We start from the raw sequence: 17,189 nt of genomic DNA, 5'->3' as shown, positions 1-17,189 counted from the left end.
AATGAATGCTAGCCCCATATTCCACATTCAACAACTTGGAAAGAAAATGTGCAAGCAGCTGTGTTTGTGTTGGTGTGTTTTTGTGTGTGTGTGTGTGTGTGTGTGTGTGTATAAGAGAACATATATTTACGCATGAGAGAGCGAGAGAGAGAGTTTTAAAACTTACAAGTTTTCATGGCCTGTATGATTTTTTTTTTTAGATGACTGTATTAACTCTGCATTGTCTTTAGAGAATGCAGGGAAGGCATGACTTTTGTTATATAGGGAAATAAACATGTTAAATACTGAAGAAATGACTTCCTCATAACCATACACTGTACGCCTAGGTGGAAGAGGAGCTGTGAGCCTGGCTGTGCCTAAAATTAACAGGGTAATCTGGATAATAATAATTTCCATATGCAAACGGGCAGCATGGTTACTCCTACAGGCCTGCAGAGACTGCATCTTATTTTCCATAAGGGCTGACGGAGAGTCAAATAAGTGGACAGAACTTCGTAAACCATCCCGGAGCAGAATTAGTGCAGTGTTTGACTCATGATGACGTCCCAGTAAATCTAAGTGAAGTGAGTGTGTGTGTGTGTGTGTGTGTGTGTGTCATCCTTTCCAGCAGTGCTACAATGGAGAGTCTTTAGATCTGACACTACGCTGCTCTTCAGGTGTATAACACTGCTTACATTGGCTTCCCAGTTCAGTTCAGTGATTGATGTCCCTGTTTGCTGACTGGCTCTGAATGTGTCACATGGTCGGCTCTTTTACGTCACTTATCATTTACGCTCTCCTCCTACTCCACCAAGTGCAAACACATCAGGTCCTCAAACCATATCCCTCAGTCCCGCTTATAATGATCTGTGGAATAAAGGGCTATTGTCTGTCTCCAGGCTGGGGCTGGGTGTGTTTATATATGTTTTTGTGTAAGAAAGCAAGAGAGAGAAAGAGTTAGGGCTGGTTGTGGCAGGATTCCAGTGATGTAATTGTAATTGTAATGTAATTTTAAAGTCATTTTAACCAGAGTAGGATTGGTCCCCTTTTGAGGACTCGTGGTTCCTCCCAGTTTTGTCCTCCAGCTTTTTTATCTTTTTGTTTCTAATTTCACCTATTTTCTCCCCAAATTGTAAGGCCAATTACCCAATCCCATTCCCTGTTCATATGAACTCTCCTTATCATTTTTTGTTCAAATTTTACACACCAACATTTTCCCAGATATGAACCTTTTTGAACCAGAAACAATCTTGAGTCAAATTTAGTATGTCAAATTTAAGGGTGAGTCTTAGAGAGTTAAGAGCGTAGGCCTATGTGATAATTAAATTATCTCATTTACTTATTGTACAATAAATGGACAGCACCTCAGTAATATTTAATATGATGATAGTATAATTTATCGCAAATATTTCAGGGACAATATACTGTCCACAAAACCTTTTTTGTGTGAAAGGCCTATTACAGTGCCTATATCTCAATTAAAATATAGATATTTGACACCACGTATCAATATGCTGCGATCATTTCATATGATGCGGCTCTTTTTTTTAACTAACTGTTTTAATAAAACAACAAATCTAGTTAAACTAATAAAAAAAAACAATGGTCAATGGATTATAAAGTAGCACAGCCAGTTTTGGGCAATTGTAGTAGTGCAACTGGCCTCGGTTGGTCCTTTTCCAGCATATGATAAATACGTCAGCCCCTCTACAGCTTAGAAATTCACTTCAGCTGTGTTTGTTTCTAACTGGCTCTTTGCCAAGCTCCTCCTCTGGACACTCGTTATTGGCCTTGCAACATGCGTTTTTTTAAGTGTGCTGAGATGGCAGGAAACACTGCTTATGTGTGTGTATATATATTTTTTTTGTACACAGGCTCTGGGTTGACCACATATTTCCACATATGGAAGCCACCAGGGGTAGTCATGAAACCAGGAGGGGTGGGAGCTTGGGTCCTGTCTGGGCTGCAGTCTGTTTAGGTTAAGGTGGGCCATAATGCAACAATAGGGCACATTTGGGAAGCCAAACTTGGTTCCAGTATCAACTTGTATATGAACCCACCTGGAACCCACCAAGCTCATCTCCCACCCATGTGAATTCTACATTAGATTATTGTCTGCGTTGAGAGCCCTCTCTTTTGCTCCCAAGCACAGTAATTTAGACTATACAGGGGTTGGACAAAGAAACTGAAACACCTGGTTTTAGACCACAATAATTTATTGTCCTGACGGACATTTTTGGTGGAAACAGCAGAGTTGAGGTGCACATTGAATTCTGCCGTGATTTGAGCAGCCGTGGTCTTATGTTTTTTGGATACAATCCGGGTTAGCACCCGAACATCCCTTTCAGACAGCTTCCTCTTACAGCGTCCACAGTTAATCCTGTTGGATGTGGTTGGTCCTTCTTGGTGACCTTATGCTGACATTACCCTGGATACCGTGGCTCTTGGTACATCACAAAGACTTGCTGTCTTGGTCACAGATGCGTCAGCAAGACGTGCACCAACAATTTGTCCTCTTTTGAACTCTGGTATGTCACCCGTAATGTTGTGTGCATTGCAATATTTTGAGCAAAACTGTGCTCTTACCCTGCTAATTGAACCTGCACACTCTGCTCTTACTGGTGACAAAATGACAGGTGTTTCAGTTTCATTGTCCAACACCTGCATATAGTAGTAGTACATAAGAACAATTGAATGCCTGTTTCATTGTTATTAAAAGGAATGTCTCCAAACATTTGAAAACTTTTGGTCATATAAGGCTGATTTCACACACCCAGATTAAGGCTAATCCTGGACTAAAAAGAATTTCCAGTGTTTATTCACCATTTGTACTTCAACTTACTTCAAAGCAAGGCTTAGCCTGTGTATGGTGTATGACGCTATAACAGGCAGTTTCCATATTAGTGTCCATATAATGCACTTGATTAGCTTCAGTGCTTAATTGTCAGCTGTGTTTGAGTAGTCCTTTACTGAAGCAGCCCTGCTGTAAACTCAGCTTTACTGCTCAGCCTCTGAAATAACAACAAAGACGCACTCAGTTCAATGAGGAAGAAATGATACATGATACTCAGCTCATTCTTCTCACTGTGAAACAACTGAGCACTGATCACCTTTCATTTCCCCTGTGTTGCATTTTGCATCTATATACACATGCATGCAAATGAGCACGTTTTTAATTAATTTGCTTAATAGTATTATATTGCATTTGTCATCAATGCCATGTTGTGTACAATAAATGATCATACCTGAAATAAGAACTTCAGTGATTTATTGATTTGTCTATTGTATTGTTTAATTGTTTAATGCGTCTTAACAGCTCTTAAGAGATCACTTAAAAATGATGGGTTTCTTTGACTTTACCAAATTGAAAACCTCTGGAATATAATCAAGAGGAAGATGGATGATCACAAGTCATCAAACCAAACTGAACTTTCTTGAATTTTGCACCAGGAGTAAAGGCATAAAGTTATCCAAAAGCAGTGTGTAAGACTGGTGGAAGAGAACATGCCAAGATGAATGAAAACTGTAATTAAAAAACAGGGTTATTCTACCAAATATTGATTTCTGAACTCTTAAAACTTTATGAAATATGATATTTTTTTGTTATTTCAGCCATTTCTCATTTTCTAAAAATATATGCTCTAAATGGCAATATTTTTATTTGGAGTTTGGGAGGAATGTTGTCCGTAGTAAACACGAGGTAACCGCATGGCCTCCATCCACATGGTTGGACACGTGCTTGTAGTAAACGTACGTGTCGAAAGTTGTTCACCTTAGTCTGGCACAGTTTTGTGCAGATATTTCCAGTTACAGCTGAATTCATGCTTTTATTTACCATTAAAAAGCCATTTAAATCCCCAATTACTGTTGTTTTGCTGTTTTCCTCCGGTTTGGGAGCTCGGCGGGCAGGTGGGGGCGGGGCTGGTGACATCATGGGCACTGCATTGTTTAATATTGTGATGTATATCGTCGAAAAAAGACCAAACAATTTTTTTTTTCCAATATCGTGCAGCCCTAGTGTAAAGGTGGCTATAGAGTAAACATTCAGGTTTTTGTCTCAGAAGGGTCACTTTAACCTCAAGCAGGAATAAAAGTAGAGGATTCAGCTTTTACTAGAGTAATATTTTACCCAGCAGGCTTGTACTTTCACTCATCAAGTACAGGATCTGTGCCCTTTGTTCAGCACTCTGGTTTCTACATAGCTGACGTATTCTTACTGCTATTTCTAGTCCTTTAAAACAATATGCTCCCTGTATTCCCTGTTTATTTGATTGTTTGGTGTGGTGGGTGGGGTGGGGTATTGGGTGGGGGGGTTGTTGAGCAATGCACTAATAGGCCGTCCTCTGAATGATTAGGTAAGCTATAATTTCCTAATCTGTATTAATTAGGAGCAGAGGTTATATGGGTGGAAACTGTTCAGAAAGAGCTCGAGCTCTGGGACACTTTCATAAGCAGTTCACAGGTTCGGCAGCACAGCTCGGCCTGTGAGGTACGTATTTATACAGCGCTTATTTCCCAGAGGTGTGCAGTTCTAAGCTGCTGGATAAGGTATTTTATAGCCTTTTATTTTTTGGTCTTGGTTGTGCTGTTTTTTCTAATGTACGTATTATCCAAGTTATTGTTCAGTTATTTGCTCTCAAGTTGTTTTAGATTTTTTTTATTTATTAATCAACCTTTATTTTGACGACTAATCATGGAAACTAAAATGAATCTAAAACTAACTGTTTAAATAATCTAAATAAATAATCCATATAATAAGAAATACTACGATTGGAGGTGCATGAAAAAAACAGGTTTTAAAGGGTGTAGTTGTCATGTAGGTGGTTAGAAATTATGAAACTAAATACAGCTCTGGAAAAAAGTAAGAGACCCCCTTTTTTTTTTTAAATCAGCTTCTCTGATTGTGCTATTTATAGGTTTATGTTTGAGTAAAATGAACGTGGTTGTTTTATTCTATAAACTACAGACAACATTTCTCCCAAATAAAAATATTGTCATTTAGAGCATTTATTTGCAGAAAATGAGAAATGGCTGAAATACAAAAAAAAAGATGCAGATCTTTTTTCAGAGCTGTATATTGACATAAGATAGATAAATAGATAAAATAATTGCAGCAATATTCTATAGGAAGAAAAATATGTGAGTAAATAGTAGACTATAAATGTGTCCCATCATCACTTTGTAGAATCATTGACTTCTCATTAGTTAGTTATGTTGTTGTGAACCCTGCATGTGTGGTACTCCTGACTAAAGTGTGCAGAGAAACCAAAGGTTCTTAACTTTTATTGAAGGCTTATGTAAAAATACACTGTATAAATTGTTTCTGTTGGGTAAAAAACATGCATCTCCATAATGACAACTTTACAATGTAAGAAAAAAAACTCTCCTTAACTTTTAAGATTAGTTTTTTTCCATTTTGTAAGTAATTTTGAAACCCATCCATCCATCATTTTAAACTAATGTAAATATTCACATTATGCCAATAGATGAAAACAACAAAATTAGAGATGCAAGGGTCTTGCTATCACTCAACGGCAATATGTCAAATTTGTCCAAATGTGTTGAACAGCAAACATTTTAATATAATATTTTTAAGATTGCAATGGCCAAATAAACAAAAAATCCTGGGAAAAGACCAGACCACTCTGTTTTTTAGAATGAACATAATTGGCTTCATAGACGTATGTTGATGCTGTTTTTATAATACTTTGTCCTAGGGGTGGGCGATATGGCGAGATGTAGCTAAAATAATATCATGTTATTTCATGGTATTTTTTGTGATAACGATACTCTTTGCGATATGACAAAACACTGAAATTAAAAAAACATTTATATAATACACTACTGCATGATACTAATAATACACTCCAAAGATCTCCATACATAGATTAAAGTAAAAGTCTCTAGTAGACATATAATGGGAAATGAGAACAGTGTGATTATTTTTTTTCTTTTGCTAAGACTGCAAAAAAGTAGAAAGTAGAACCCTGATGTGATAATTAGGGGTGGGTGATAAGGCACAATATTTCAGGGTATAATATCGTTCATGATATTCAAAAAAGTTATAAAAGGCGATATCATTGTGTACGATATGATATGGCACACCCTTACTCACATCACTTTTGAATGCTATTGCTTTACATTTAAAATAAAGAATCTTAAGGAATGCTGCTTTAAATGCTTTAAAATGACTAATATTAACAGTGTTTTTCCTTTTTTTGAGAATACAAAAACATTGTTTTTCTACTCTTTTGTAATATTTTTAAGAGTTTTGTACTTTCAAACTTTTGTATGTGTGTTTGGATGGGCATACTGTACTAATACACAGCATATTAGCTTTTTTAAGAGGGGGAAAACCTTCTTACGACACAATCTCCAGAGATTTTACTCTGGTTTTGTAACTCCAGGGCTTAAAGAGGGAGCTTTCAGTTTACACGAGGGGAAAAACAACAGTCACACATGGAAGTTTTCTCAGGACAGCAGTGTTGTGTGTGTTATGTAATCGGGGTGTGACTTCAGCTCCTCTGGACTCTCTGCTATGAAGTATGGGAGTCTGTCGGGAATATCTTGGATAGCCGTGTCTGACGGATAACGTTGGCAAACCTTCTGCTTGTGGCACCTCGTCTTCTTTTCCTTCTGTAATGTATCAAGTACACACTGCATGCTGGAGCACTTGCTGAGGACCAGTGTTGTAACGGCCTTCTCATTGCTGTGGCTTTAAAGCAGCAGTCCTTAAGATTTTTTCTTTTTTAAGTGAAAACAGTTGTAAAAAAGTCCTCATTGTGCTTTTCCTACAATTCCTGGTTTTCCTGGCAGTTTTTAAGGCTCTAACAGCTGCTGTTGTTCATCTGAACCACCTCAGTCTTGCTAATGATGCTGATACAGGAGCTACTGCGAACATGCAGACATCAGAATGACAAACTTCACTTTTATCTCCTCATTCGTAAAGCGATAAACCAAAGAAAAGTAAAATAAACACTGAAAAGAGCTGGCAAGATTAAAGAGAGTGTAACAGTGTTTTTGATAAAATCACCAGACTTAAACGAGCCTGGTTTTGGTGGTTGCCAGGGAAACAGTACTTGTCTGACTGCGTTGTGCCAAGTAGGGCTGCACGATATTGGACAAATTTTACATTGAAAATGTTCTTTTTGTCAATGCTATATTTCGCAATATTAAAATGATCAAGAGCTGAGTCAGCGCTGAGCTCTCAAAACCCGAGGAAAACAGCAAAACAACAGTAATCTGCCATTTAATCAGGCATTTAAATGGCTTTTTAAAAGGTAAAAAATAGCATTTTTCTGTGATTAAATTAAGCTGTAACTGGAAATATCTGTGCTGGACTGAGGTGCACAGCTTTCCACACATGCGTTTACAAGCACGTGCCCAACCATGGATGGATGGTGGATGGCGGCCATGCTGTCACCTCGTGTTACCATGCAGCATTGCCAAGTAGCATATAGGGCTCAGTTAAGCTCAGTATTTTTTTTTTTTTTTTTTTAACACCAAATATGTTTTTTATTTTCCTGCAATTTGTTCCGATATTCTGAGAACGAGGGAATCCGTTGTAATCTGTCAGCTTTTCTCCCACTCATCCTCTTCCCTCCTACACACTCACGCTGCCTGTGTGACACATCCTCTTCAACAGTTTCTTCATCTACGCTGCAGCCTCTCATAGATAACCTGATCTTTTCTTTCACTTTCTATATCAGTCACGCTCAGACATCCCGCTAACCAGCTCATGTTCTGGCTTCTCTCTCTCACGCTCTTTCTCAGGACTCTGAGCGGCGTTCTGCTCCTGGATATGCTCTGGTCTTGAGATCTCATGAAAAGGGCAGTGTACAAGGTAAGCAGCACACTTAGTGTGTGTAACGGTGAGCAGCACACTCAGTCTAACGTGAAAATAGCATGAAAACTGGATCACACAGCTTGATCATAAAGAGCGGTTCTAAGTCAAACGGTGATATGACATGTTGTGATGTGCACGAGTATCGCTTTGATCTTTAGCAAGAACAGGAACAGGCCATTTCCTCCTCTTCTCGTAAAAAAAAAATAATCTCATAAAGCTCACTCAGCACAGGGACACTCGTTTCTAAAGTTATAGACTTCTAAAGACGTTATTTTAGTTTATTCATATTGTTGCTGTCCTATGAAAAACACATCTCAATTTTTGTTGGTTTTTAGTTTACTACATAAGTTGAACAGACAAACTGTCCCTTACACTGTGCCAAAATTTCTTCAGAAATGGACCAATAGAAACACTTGAAAATGACCTGAAATAAACTATTTTTACATTGACTTCCATTGAAGGTTTACAAGGTTTTTACTCTCTCCTGTAAAGTTGCTGTTTTGGAGATAAGTGTTTTTTTTTGGACAGCAACGATATATAATATAAGGTAAAATTAGATTACAGCAGTGTATGTAAGTGTAACCAGTTGAATTCAAATTAGAAAAATATTTTAATTCGTTTTCGGCCAATTGTTTTTTTCATTTTTCGTTTCTTTCTTTGCTTTGTTTTGTTATTTCTTTAAACAATAGATGTCTGCGACAAACGAAACCGGGGGCGGAGGACCTCAAAAGAGTGCAAGCAAAGATCACAAAAAGGTATGAATCAACCCACATGTCACATTTCATCTCAAATCTCATTTGTTTTTTTTTTCTTTTTTTACCACACACCCTGCACAATGAGTTTGCAGCAATGAGCTGATTTAGATTTGGTACTGTTTGAGGCAGCAGTTGGTGGCAGCAGGTCTCCCAGTTTAACTTTTCAAAGATACGAAAGAATGCATTTATTACAATAAAATAATGATTATGAAGATAAACTAGATTTATATAGCACCTGTTGTTCATTAAGGATGTTGCTCAGGGTTTTACAGTGTAAGAAGAAAATAACTAAAAAAACTGTAGAAATTAAAGTACACGAGAGATGAGAAAATAAAAATAAACATTAAAATTTAAAGTTGTTCAAAAACTAAAACACAGCCAAATGCGAGTTTTATACTAAAACACAGTAGAAAAGTTAGAATATCTTTTTACATAAAGAGTGACGCATTAAGATGAAATAGACAGTCACATGATTCTGACTGTAAAACTCTGTTATAATCAGATCATTACTAGGCCGAATCCAAAGCTCATTTGAAAAACTGCTCTGCACTTTTCTCTCAGAACTGTCTGGTATGTTTGCACTCCCAGATGTACAGTGGATGTTGGCCCTCAGTCACACCTCGCTCTGCCCAGCATCTCTGTACTGCAAACTGCAAAAACAAGCCATAAAATCTAGCTCACAATATGTCTAAATTGGCATAAAGATGATTTTGCTAATTGTCTTTATTAAGCTTTTTTTTAATGCTGCTCCTCCGGTAGACCACATCATCTAACGTTTCTTCACATAACGGTTCAAAACATTTAAATAGAAATACAAATAATTTGTAATGGTAGAGTAAATAACATGTGAAAGTACTAATTGTCATTTTGCATCTGATGAAAAAAAAAAAACAGGAAATATTGCACATTTCTCTTCTTTGGGTCTATGGAGATGCATGCTATAAATGTGTGTGTGTGTGTGTGTGTGTGTGTGTGTGTATATACTGTATAAATATATTTTGTTAGTTATGCTTTTTTTTATTGTTTTGCACACTGAAATAGAATATATTCCTACAGTAACTATAAGTAGTTTTAATTAAGCATCTAGGTTTTTTTTATGCTATAATTGGGCTTTTTTCTTTTGTATCCCTTTTTGGCCACCACTGTTTGTTTGTATGTATGTTTGGTTGTTACCTTTTGAAGGCGACCTCACCTCAGTCTAAATATATCCCCTGTCTCACATCTTCAGCCAACCACATTATTGAGTGGTGTTAACCTCATTCAGGCACAGAGTGCAGAACTTTTTGCAGCTGCAGGCTTTACAGGTCAAACACCCCCGGACATGTTTTTTTTTCTCACTATCGGACAATATGGTGTTTGTGTTCCCGGCTCTTTTCAGATTAAGTGGGATTTGATTATCCCACTCCGATTTCTCACTCTTAACGGCCTAGAAGGCTGGTTTGTGCCGCCGGTTATGTAAAGGCCATCATACTGTTAGTGTAGCACAACATGTGTCGAGACGGTGAAGTGCAGGTTAACATTGTTATTAGGTAGATTGGAGAGCGTGTTCACCAGCAACGGACACAAGCCCTAGTTTTTGGAGAGGGAGAGAGAGATTTCCATCGCTTTTAAGGACAGTAGGGCCAAAAACAGCAAACAATGCATTGTAGAACACATCTATAAGTGGTCAGATGTTCTCTGGCTTGAGCTTTGTGTTTTATATCTGTGATTTACAAGATTATTATTGTGAACAAAAATGAACAAAATAACGAAAACTAAAAACTAAAACAAACTAAAATTACAGATGGAGTAAGCTCTGTTTTCACTCCAGCAGTTTTACAGCGGGCGGCGTTGTGCGCTGCACCTCCGTGATGTTATTTTCTTATTTACACTTATTTACGACACAAAACACTGAGGAAGCTGCAGAACATTTTGTGTTGGATTAGAATATGAGTGCTAGGGAGATAAAAGCATGTGTCCTGTAGCGAACCAGAAGATACAGAATGTAGAATAAACACCACACAGCTATAAGTCAGTTTGAGAAGCAGCATAAGAGCGCTAACTGTGAGTAACTTTACCAGCCTGACTCACCAGCATGACTCTTCCACAGGAGGATGAACTGATAAATATCTCTCTCTCTCTCTCTCTCTCTCTCTCTCTCTCACACACACATTCTCTCTCGCACACACACTCTAAAAGAACTGTATTTTAGACAGCTGTGTTTACTTTCTAGTGAACTAGCAGCTAGGCTGCTAGCTTGTAGACTGTTAAATTTTTTTTGGACAGTTAAACTAACTAAAACTAATTGAATTGGAGGAAAAGAAGTGAAAACTAAATAAAATTAATGAAATAAAAAAATGTAAACTATTATAAACTTGGTGATTCACAGCCCTTAAAGAGCTACATTTATTTGTTAAATTATTGAGAACTTACCGTTAAAAGAGCTTGCACTATAGGCCATGCTCTCTCTCTGAGTGGGTCGATGAGCTCTCTCCACATCCATCTCAAGATGATATTGTTCAGCTCAGGGGTCTGTTAGCTGTATCAAAGTATTAAAGCTGGGGATCCTGTGCTTTCCTCAGAGTGTGCTTTTCCACCGACGTGGAGGAACTGTGTTCTCTGGAAAGATGGAGCTTTCTCCAATGCTTTTGGGACGAGTTTGGGAGCTAGAAAATTAGAGGACTCTAGGGTGAGGTGAGGTGATGATCGACCATCCATCTACCTGACCTCATTAATGATCTTGTTGCTGAAAGCAATGCTCCCAAATCGGATTGAAAGTCTTCCCTGGGCAGTGGAGACACTTACCAACTCCAACTCCAACAAAAGCAGGATAAACTCTTTTTAATATCATTGATTTAGGAAGAAACGAGTAATGTATAATAAGATAGGTGTCCCAAAACTATTGTTCATATAGTGTGGCTTCTATTACTTATTAGCTACTCTGTCTCTGAAGGAAAATTAATTAAGGCAGCAAACCTTGGACTTTGTGACTGTGTGTCTGTTAAGGAGTCCTAGGTTGTGTTAGTGTGGAGATACTGCACTCTATGGTCTGTTTCTGTCTTATAAATAAAACAGATTATACAAAAAAAGATTTTATAAAAAGAGGAGAGAGCTTTATTCTATGAGACTACATCTGTTCTGACAATTGTTATTCACTTATAATACAGTATATATGGTTTATATACAGTATATATGACTTCTAATTGTTGCTGCTCAGTATAGCCTATTGCCTATTGTGTTTACTTTATCTAGAATATTGATAACATAAATTCTTATGTACAGTAAAGAGCTTTTAAAAAAAATATTCTGCTAACGTCCGAAAGGCAATGGGACATACTACAGAAACGAACAGCAACATGTCTTTATTATTTTTCTAACATTTTAACATTTAAGCCTTTATATAAAGTAAATATCAGCTTAATTATTGCTACATTTTTTTGTGCAGCAATTTAAATATTGTGGGTGGCAAACAAGTATAACACCCGTTGCCCGTAACACCCGTGCCCGCAACAAATATCAATTTAAACCCTAAAGTTTTATCTGTTAAGGCTAAGGGCACAAAAATTAATCTTTCCAAAGAATAAAACATGCCAAAATACACAAAACCACATGCTGTCAATCATGACATATCTGCTAAAATATGTTATTTAATTTAGTTGTAGTCTATTTTTTATCAAAAAGTTTTATTGTTAAAATAAAAATAAGTAAATACAAAAAATATACATTTGAACCATTAAAGTTTTGTCTGTTTTGGCTAGGGACACAAAAATGTTTTACCTACATACATCACATTACTAAACTCACAAAACTTTATTTAATTATTAATTAAAAGTTTAAAAGCTCTTTAAAATTATTATTAAACTTTTTTATCATGTTTGCTATTGTTATATGTAATTTATAGCATAAATATTAATGTACTAAAATGACAGTAAAAAATAACAAATATCATTGACTGTAGTATTTTTGGGATTATACAGCACATTTTCCGTAATATCAATAGTTTTTGTGAGCGGCCTGTGCATGACTTTAGGTGACAAGTTTCACACTTCTAAAGACACTTGCTGTGCACCAGCACCTAAAAAAAACACACAGACTTCTTGAAAATGCAGGGCCAGGCCTTCACATTAGCCTTGTGCTTCCTTCTCTGTGTGTTTGTGTTGCTGATAACACGTATCTTTATGGCTTCACATTGGCATATCCTGTTCCTGCCTCTAAATATGACCTGTATTGCAAAAGCGTGCACTGCCAAGCATTCAGCAGCCTGCGGTTGCTCTCATTTCGTCTTTGTTTGTTTTCAGCCTACAGCGGAGGCGGTGAGGGGAGCCATTCAGCTTGGCATCGGCTACACGGTGGGCAATCTCTCTTCAAAGCCTGACAGAGACGTTCTGATGCAGGACTTTTATATGGTGGAGAGCGTCTTTCTTCCCAGGTATTCATGGTATTCTGAGTATTCCCAGTATTTACACACACATAAACACTGGTGGGTGTGTAACTCTGGGTTGCTGTAAGCACTGTCTTATCAGGTTATCACGTTTTATAGCACCTGTAACACACCCAGGTCCAGTAAACTCACACATACACAAAGCAATCTATAGAAAGAATACATGATGGGGCAGTTTTCCGGACAGGGATCAAGCCTATTCGTAGATTACATTTTCTACATTCAGTGGAAAACGCTGAACTTAATAAGTTCACCTACTCTAGCTAGCTAGCTAGCTACTGAGACAAGCTACTAACAAATTTTGTATGCTTGTTATGAAGAAAATGGCCATAAAACATTGAAACTACACTTTAAATAATTGTAATACAGTGCTTATCATAACTTTAACAAGCAAAATACTCAAACTTCTCATTGTCCCATGTTTGGAGTGTAAAGGGCCATGAGGCCCCAAAACTTCCCTCTACCCCTCCAATCTTAACAAAAATCAGGGCACCCTACCCCTAGAGATGTGCACATCTCTGTATGGGAAACTGCCCCATATCTCCAAAATATATACTTACTTGCTTACACAGAACATTGGTAATAAAATACCAATACCCTTCATAATATAATTAATAGAATATATGAAATTACTGGTAATAGAATAGGTCCTTTAGGTGCAGCTGTACATGAACCAAAGGGTGTTTTCATACCTGCCTGCAGTCTAAACCAAAGTTCAAACTAAGGTTTATATGTTTTATTACATCATATACGTTAGGTTCAGTTATTTTTAGCTTCACGCTGCATTTTAATGACTCAGCGCACTAAAGAACTTTGTCCTGTCGTTATCACCCTGAGTTTGATAGTACAAATGTACAAAACTCCAGCATCTGTTAACAACAGTATTTGCACACGCCTCTCTCTCTCTCTTTTATGAAGACTGACGGGTTTCTAACATGATGGGAGTGTCCTAATTCCTTTATAATTTACTGGGTGTCCATTGGTCAGTTTTACAGTGAACATATTCTTTAAACACCAAATAATATGTAAAAGTTTACAGATTAATCGTGTTGTAGCTGAATGCATTCTTTAGAAGGGGTGTACATTTGAATATATAGTAAATAAACAATTGTACATGTGTGTATCTGTGTGTAAAATTGTTCCGTAACCATGTATTATTATTTTTTTTATTAATTATGTTTTGCTCACAGTGAAGGCAGTAACCTGACCCCAGCACATCACTACCCCGACTTCCGCTTCAAAACCTACGCCCCGGTGGCCTTCCGCTATTTCCGAGAACTGTTTGGGATTAAACCAGACGACTATCTGGTGAGCAACCAGAAACCTACCTGAGATGCTGATGAGTAAACTGGGTCATGAGTGACTTCCTGCTCTATCTGGAGGCTGATGCACCTCAGCACAGTTTTATTATTTAAGCAGTTGTTTAAGATTTCATTAGATGTCCTGCTTTTTATCATGTTATGAATTTATCACTGTCGTTATCATTGTTTTTTATTATGTTACTGCTGTTCATTCATACTAGTCTTTGCTGCTACTGGAAAAGGGCCTTATTCACTCCTCTCATACTGAGATTTATATTGCTGCTACTTTTTCTTCTACATCTACCTTCCCTACTTTTCTTATTACAGTCATTTTCGCAATATAAGGAGCACTTACAATCCTTACAGTTTCTCAAAAATCAACATTGCACCTTATTATCCAATTTTTAAAAATTAATTCTACCAGTCAGATTTTAAGGAGCCACAACACTGAATTGCAGCAAGGCTAAGGTAGTTTTAGCATTAGCTGCTAAACAATGCTAAGCGCTAGTTCTTTCGCTGTTTAGAGGTGAGTATTATGGGACTGTAGTCTGTGTGTTTACTGTGTTAAAACAAGCTATGTGGGACAAACGGCTATCTAATATCACCCTGACTTACCACTCCAGAGTGTACCTCCTTCAGATAGCATTAGCCGCTAACTAGTGGTTAGCCGCTAATGCTAATGCTCCTGCTCCTGCACTCAGCCTTAGTGGAAATCTAAGCTTACTGTAAATAAACGGAAACGCTTTACTCACCCAAATAAACAGTTTTCAAGAGTAATCTGTGTAGATTAACATCCTGTGCTTGTTTGACTTTAAAAGAAAATGTTTTTTTTTTATATTTACAGTTTACTTTACTTAGTTTAGCTTAGCTTTACAGGTCTCTCCACCCAGCAGTGAGACCTGCTGAATTAGAAGAGAAACACAGCAACACCCCTGTATCTTACTAATGTCGCATAATGTGCCTTTTTTAATTCCTTTGAGCCTTGTGTATGAAAATAGACCAGAAAATAGACATTTATTGATATATAGTGCAAAAAATACAGTAATATTTATTTCTGTTTTATTATTTATTTTATGTTTTATACTTTATTTTATTTCTTTTAAATAAAAAATGCTCTTTTGGGTTGAACTGGACTTTAAGATGATTTTTTTTTATCCACCTCATGTACCACATGTGATGTGAATGACTGAAGTCTTCTTAAATCCTTGTTTTTAATTTTTTTTTTTTCTTAAAATTTTTATTTTGCAGTATTCTATTTGTAATGAGCCTCTAATTGAGCTGTCGAACCCCGGGGCGAGCAGCTCCTGGTTCTACCTGACGAGTGACGACGAGTTCATCATCAAGACAGTGCAGCACAAAGAGGCCGAGTTTCTGCAGAAGCTGCTTCCTGGGTATTACATGGTGCGCTATTTTAACACCACACCACCATTACCACCATCACCTCATCACAATGGAACACAACAGGAACCTTTTTTTTTGTATTTTATCATCAGGAACTATCAGCATCAGTCAGGTTATAAAGTCAGTTTCCCGAAAATGAGTCAAGGAAATGTAAATGTAAATATGTCAAATTATGCAACAAGGAAATATTCCAAGGTGTAACAATTCCAGTTTAGTATCGTACACTACAGGTCAGTGATATGGCCCTATATCTTGGGATTTTTTGCGATATTGATCTTTTTGGCAGTATGAAAAAAAAAAATACTATTAATTTCAAAAATATATACTACAATTTTATTTAGTACAATCTATTTATTTGGTGAATTGTAACAAAACCCTGAATTTGAGTAAAATAATAGTGTAACAAAAAAAAGTATTGTGACAACAAAAATCATGTTCAGCATTTTACAGTAAATAGCAAAACAAATATGACTTAAATTGATTGCTTTTAACAAAAATTTAAATTGTAAAATTATTTTATCAAATTATTTTTGATTTCTTTAATATCCCTCTAGCTCCAATGCATTGTGCATTGACCCTTGGCATGTACTGTTTTCCAAATCTATTGCTTTAAGTGTAATGGAGTTATTTAATCCTGTTGTATATTAAGCCCACACTATCCTCCCTTTTACAGAACCTTAACCAGAACCCGAGGACACTCCTGCCCAAGTTCTACGGCCTTTACTGCGTCCAGTGTGGAGGTGTCAATATCCGGCTGGTGGTGATGAACAACGTCTTGCCTCGTTCCATAAAAATGCACTACAAATATGACCTGAAGGGTTCGACCTACAAGCGGCGAGCTTCACGCAAAGAAAGAGCCAAATCCTCGCCCACCTTCAAAGACTTAGACTTTCAGGAGATGCATTTTGAAGGCCTGCACTTCGACGCAGACACGTACAACGCCCTGATGAAGACGCTGCAGCGAGACTGCAGGGTGAGCTACTGCTGCGGTCTGCAATAATGTTTTAGAACAGTCAGCAATAAAGTTTTGCCGCGGGTCAGATATTTTCCAAAAAAACTGTTTTGGAAAATGAAGTGTAATGGGATGGAGTGCTACAGACTAGTAGCTCTCCAGCCCAGAGGGTTGTTGAACCCAATTGCAGAACAGTTGAATTAAAAGCAGGTAAACCCAATAAGAAAGGAAGGAATAAATAAATAAACACACCGCTCCTCACGCAGGATTGAACCCGTGTCGTAAGGGTCGCGTTCCAATACACTACCACTGAGATAGGGAGCCCAAGAACAGGCAGAAAAACGAAAACGTCCGGAAACTAAAGTCACGCTGAGCGCGTCAGAGATTTTTTTTTTTTTATTATTATTCATTTATTCTAGTTCAAACAACCTCACGGGCCAGATGTTTCATGCTTGTGGGCCACATCTGGCTCACGGGCCCCCTATTGCTGACACCTGGTGTTACACCTTAATGACACTGGAAGAAAAAAAAAAAA

General features: G+C 37.3%; 1 protein-coding gene across 5 annotated transcripts in view; it reads left to right on the top strand.

The window, feature by feature from the left end:
* Nucleotides 1–17,189, top strand: part of pip5k1ba (phosphatidylinositol-4-phosphate 5-kinase, type I, beta a) — a 28,643-nt gene that overhangs the window by 1,380 nt on the left and 10,074 nt on the right. For 2 of the 5 annotated variants that reach the window (XM_022681210.2, XM_015607296.3), the window contains exons 2-7: nucleotides 7,753–7,822; nucleotides 8,515–8,580; nucleotides 12,858–12,988; nucleotides 14,191–14,308; nucleotides 15,550–15,702; nucleotides 16,376–16,675. In XM_022681210.2, the coding sequence (XP_022536931.1) occupies nucleotides 7,802–7,822; nucleotides 8,515–8,580; nucleotides 12,858–12,988; nucleotides 14,191–14,308; nucleotides 15,550–15,702; nucleotides 16,376–16,675 (789 nt within the window). In that variant the 5' untranslated portion in view covers nucleotides 7,753–7,801. Of the gene's footprint in view, nucleotides 1–4,275; nucleotides 4,335–4,369; nucleotides 4,469–4,505; nucleotides 4,528–7,752; nucleotides 7,823–8,514; nucleotides 8,581–12,857; nucleotides 12,989–14,190; nucleotides 14,309–15,549; nucleotides 15,703–16,375; nucleotides 16,676–17,189 lie in introns of those variants that run through there. The other 3 variants (XM_022681213.2, XM_022681212.2, XM_049468973.1) reach the window with 3 other exon arrangements.

The sequence above is a fragment of the Astyanax mexicanus genome, chromosome 20, assembly GCF_023375975.1.
Source record: "Astyanax mexicanus isolate ESR-SI-001 chromosome 20, AstMex3_surface, whole genome shotgun sequence".
Lineage (NCBI taxonomy): Eukaryota > Metazoa > Chordata > Actinopteri > Characiformes > Acestrorhamphidae > Astyanax > Astyanax mexicanus.
The sequence above is the reverse complement of the archived record's forward strand: the minus strand, read 5'-3'. Positions and strand labels throughout refer to the sequence as shown.